The following is a 4,889-nucleotide window of genomic DNA, read 5'->3' as shown; positions in this document are numbered from 1 at the left end:
TCTTTTCCAAGATATGGAGAACAGTTTTAGGAGCTTGAAACAATGATAAGAAGTAAACTGGTAGACCGGAGAGACTGTTTTAACAAAAGTTAATCTTCCTCCTTTAGACAAAAATCTCGTTTCCATGAAGATAGTCACTGATAGAGTCTTTCAAAAACTGGAGACCATATTTGTTTCGTATTATGCTTTGTCCCTTGAAAAAGGCCAAGGAATTAGATAGGGAGAGATCCTGTTCCACAGTGAAGGTTATTAGCCCGTAAGTTCAGGCGCAAAACCAATGTTGCGACTTATTTTCTCCCCTTTTTTCCCTTGGCAGACCGAACAACTCGCAGTATCTTAGATAGGGAGAGAACCTGTTCCACATGATGTTTTTCACAAGATCTTCCATAAACTGATTAAACATACCAATAAGTTCTTCGATCATTTCTTCCTCTTTTTTGATGATTTATCCAGACGTTGAGAAAGTCCCTTGGATGCCGAGGAGGACGATGCTGAATTAGCTTTACACTGATCATACTCCACCTTGTCTTTATCGAATGCATCTTTCAAACTATCTTGGATCTCTAAGAACCTCTTCTTTTTCAATTGTTGCTCCTGTTGCGAACCATTTTTAAGATCTGCAAGATCCAACAAGTCCTTTGTATCCACGATCTTGTTAAGTACGTTTGAACAGCGAGGGAAGTATCGCTTCCCAAAATCAACTGTACAACAAGGACAAACAGAATCACCATAATCAGTCATAACCTTTCCAGCTTCCCTCCAATTCGAAAGAGAAAAAAGGTGAACTTTCTACAAAACCTATAAGACACATAATTACTAGTGGAAATATCATTTGGTGCTTGAGAATTAAGGTAGTAAAATGATAGAACCTAGTGTTATGAAAATTTACCAATACCATTCACAGTATTTCTATAGAAAAACTATTTAAGGTAGTTAAATAATAGAATATGATATCCTGAAATAAGAATAATCAGCTTTTCAAAAACCATGACCATGTCTTATGGTAAGATAAATGAAAAAATAGCAAAAAGGCCTGCTTATTATGCATCACTGACAGCAACGAGGTTGGACACTCTAAATAGCTTAAATAGTTATATTCATTACTAAACCTAGAGATACAGTACAAGCCTGAAATTTTGTCAAGTTTTAGCAGATATAACGATTTCTGAAAGCTGCACTTCTCATCGAGGAAGGCAGCATAACTTGTAAATTGTGTCAAAAACACATAACTGAAGTGTAAGATATAGTTAACTACCCATTCTTGAGAGTGCTGCTATCCTATTATGATGCAACTCTTCCATAAAAAAAGGTGCTTCATTTAAATTCAGAGGAACTATTTCGCCACCAGGTAATTCCTTGCAATTGGCATCTGCTAGGAACTCCAAAGTTCCTTTCACTTGTGCAATGTCCATGGCAACTTGTGCTTCCTCGGGAAAAAAAAGTTTGGCCAGCTTAACTGCACAGGAAGAAATCATTACCACCAACCATAAGCAAGCGCCACAGAAGTCATTTTGTTCTATCCAAACTTATAAATGAAGAGAAGAATCTCCAAAAAAAGAAAAAAAAAGTGAAGCTCAAGGATAAAGAAAACTACTTGACAGCCATAAACTAAATTGAGAAATTAAATTAGAATTAGCTTCTAGAGAATTGTTAAGATTCTCTACGATAACCTATATTTCTCCAGTTATTCTCTGCTTCTCCCAACAGATGAGGTTTGCAGAAAGAAGTTTAAAACAAGATAAAATATGCGACAAACATGTTACTTTAATCAGTATCCACAAATAGCATGATTCACGTGAAGTTTTTGCATCTAAGTGCTGTATTTTTGTCAAATTGCATGACAAGGTGAAGATTTTCCGCTTACAGATGTCAAAAGATAGAAGTGAAACAGTTTAAATACTTGACTAAATGAAGACTTCAGCAAATAATGAAATTAACATATTGTAAGTTCCAGATAAGTCAATCAGTATTTAAAATCAAAAGAAAAGAAGGAAAAAAAGGACAGTCACAGTAGTAAAGATACGCCCGATGATGTGAAAAACTCACCTCTGTTTTCAAGGTATACCCATCTCTCACGTAGATCATCGCCTGCCAAAGCAAGAGACAAGGAAGCTTCCCCACCTAGTGGTTCATTAGTTTCTGCTTGCTCCAAAATCTCTATGCATAAGCGTTCCTTGGGTGCTTTTTGCCCTCTATCTGTGAATTTATGATACTCAACCCACTTTGTTAGCCTCTTTGCAATTTGAAGTGCTTTTCTTCCATCTGGTGTAAGATCAGTTGGTCGGGCCCCTTTTGTTACAATGGACGCTATTATACCTGGTTCTTTCCGCATTGCAGCAACATGCAGAACAGTGTATCCTCTTTGATTTCTACGATTGACATCAGCGAGTCCCATCTTAAGAAGCGCTTCCGTAGTTTGTGCGTCAGAGTATGCTACAGCATAATGTAATGCATTGGCTTCATCCAGATTTGTATTCCCTTCTTTAAGTAACTTTTCAATTAACTCAACATCATCCCAATCCAATGCCTTATGCATTGTCCTTATACGCCTAGCTGCTTTTTCATCAATTTCAGTATCAACTGGGCCCAACTCCAAACGGGAATCCATTACTTGTTTAAAAATATCAGGGGGCAATCCTTTCTCAAGAGTAACAGAATCTATATCAGACTTAACAATAATATCAATGCACGCTGCAACTAATTTCTCACAAATCTTGTCACACATATTTGCAACAGACAAAATCACCATTATGTCATCCACTATTACGTTGCCAAGGATATCTAGCAGGCGGCGCTGAAATGAAAGAACACAGTAATCATTGTCTTTTAAAACACGGAAACTTTGAATTCAGAAACTAACCATCGCCGATTATGCTAAAAGAAACAAATTCTAGTAAGCAGCTAAATGAACCAAATATAAATAAATGTGCTATATCATGTATGCCATAAAAACTTGACTAGCTAACACCAATTCCTCATTAGGACAACAAAAGATCATAATTATGATTTAATTTACGAAGCTAATAATATATAAAACACTTAATAGAATACAAAAAAAAAAAAAAAACTAAATTTTGTTGGTTTATCAAGCATTTCTAGAAAGGCTTTTCTTTGTTTTCGTACTAGACGTAACCCACTGTTCTATTTGGCTAGTTTCAACAAAAATGTCATTCTAATCAGCTGTTGCAATAGTTAAATTAAGCTTGAAATTACTTCGTACTCGGTAAAATCTAGTTTAATTCACTCGAATTTGATGCACTAACAACCAAATAACACTTTCTTTTCAATTCTAAGCAACTTATGTCTTCAAGAACATCAATGAAACTACAATAATCAATCCAGTTCACTACTGAACTTAAGATCAGCATTCACAAGTACAGCAATGAAATTTCAAATTGATACTACTTTGTATTCAGTCAAATCTAGCTCGAATTCGAGGCACTAACCACCAATTAACCATTCTGACAAACTATGAGTCAAGAACACTAACAAAACTACTCTAATCAACCAAACTGAACTCAAATCTAATCAAATCATACTAAGGAATTTCATAAATTGATTAAGAAAATCATACCTGAAAAAGACTAACCAATTCAGGAATCTGAAAGACATGAGAAGCATAAAGAACTTGAATCATTAGATCAACAACAGGTCTACACCCAATATGTTGACATTCTTCATCAACACAAGCAGAAGCTTCTCTAGGCAACGGCTTCACTTTCCCACTATACAAATAAAATAACACCACACTCAACGAATCAAAACCAACATCAACAACACCAACACTCATCAATTTCTTCACCTCAAATTTCTTTTCATCTTTATCCTTCCCAAAAAGAGTTTTAAAAAACGGACTCCGAGAAGCCAAAATCACACGGTGAATCTGGATTTCACGCGAATCAGACAAAATAATTTTAGCATCAGAACAGAAATCAAAATCTGATGACTGGAATGTTGATTCCAGGTTAATTGATAGTCTTCTCAAAGCTGTGATTTCCGGTGTGATGTTTTCGTGTTCTATACTGATACTTCCGCCACTGTTATCATTTGAATCTGTGAGAATAGATGTAGAATTCATGGTGGCGAAGACTCAGAGAAAAAGAGGGGAAATTATTACATGGAGCAGAGGGGGAAAATTAGAAGAAGTGTGAAATCGCCATTAGAGGGGTTGCAGAGAGAAAGTCAAAGAGAGGAGAGAGAAGGGATGAGGTAAGGAAGATGTCGTAAGCTGGATGCTGTCGACATGGATGACGATTTAAGAAGCTGTTTTCTTTACATAAGAAAATGATATCATACTTCTTACTCTGGCATTTTGTTTTTGGGGAAGGGGTAATCACTCGGTTAGGGATTGAGTCATGGAGTGGAAAACGTGGTTTCATAAATGACTCGGCCGAGTCCGACAGTCACCATGACGGCGTTAACAACGAAAAGAAAAACATTAAAATCAGGATAAGAGGATAAGACCGAGATTAATAGCTATGTTTGGATGTCATTTCAGTAGTTGGTATTTTGGCTTGTAAAAGTCAGAAGTTAGTTTGGGTATCCAATTTTAGAGTCACTTCTAAAAGTAAAAAAAATTAATTTTTTGTGAATCCGCAACTGTTTCTGATTTATGCTTCTGTTATCCAAACAGGTTATAATAGGGTGTTTTGATGTCATTTCAGTAGTTGGTTTTTTGGCTTCTAGAAGTACAAAAGTCAGAAGTTAGTTTGGGTATCCAATTTTAGAGTGACTTCTAAAAGCAAAAAAAAGTTAATTTTTTGTGAATCGGCAATTGTTTCTAACTTATGCTTTTGTTATCCAAACAGGTTATAATAGGGTGTTTGATAGCCGGTTTGAATAACACATCAAAAGTAGCTTTTCAACTTCTATAAGTCGGAAAGTTAAAA

At 35.8% G+C, this 4,889-nt stretch overlaps 1 protein-coding gene across 1 annotated transcript; it reads right to left on the bottom strand.

Moving 5' to 3' along the window:
* Nucleotides 1–316: 316 nt before the first annotated feature.
* Nucleotides 317–4,303, bottom strand: LOC113349546 (BTB/POZ domain and ankyrin repeat-containing protein NPR1-like). The gene is made up of 4 exons (XM_026593518.1): nt 3,575–4,303; nt 2,047–2,794; nt 1,256–1,456; nt 317–701 (listed from the first exon to the last, which is right to left on the bottom strand). Exons 1-4 carry the CDS (start codon nt 4,076–4,078, stop codon nt 421–423), a joined length of 1,734 nt encoding a protein of 577 aa, XP_026449303.1. The 5' UTR covers nt 4,079–4,303; the 3' UTR covers nt 317–420.
* Between the last annotated feature and the right edge of the window lie 586 nt (nt 4,304–4,889).

This window comes from Papaver somniferum, chromosome 2 (genome assembly GCF_003573695.1).
Source record: "Papaver somniferum cultivar HN1 chromosome 2, ASM357369v1, whole genome shotgun sequence".
Classification (NCBI taxonomy): Eukaryota; Viridiplantae; Streptophyta; class Magnoliopsida; order Ranunculales; family Papaveraceae; genus Papaver; species Papaver somniferum.
This window is presented reverse-complemented; position numbering and strand designations above follow the sequence as displayed.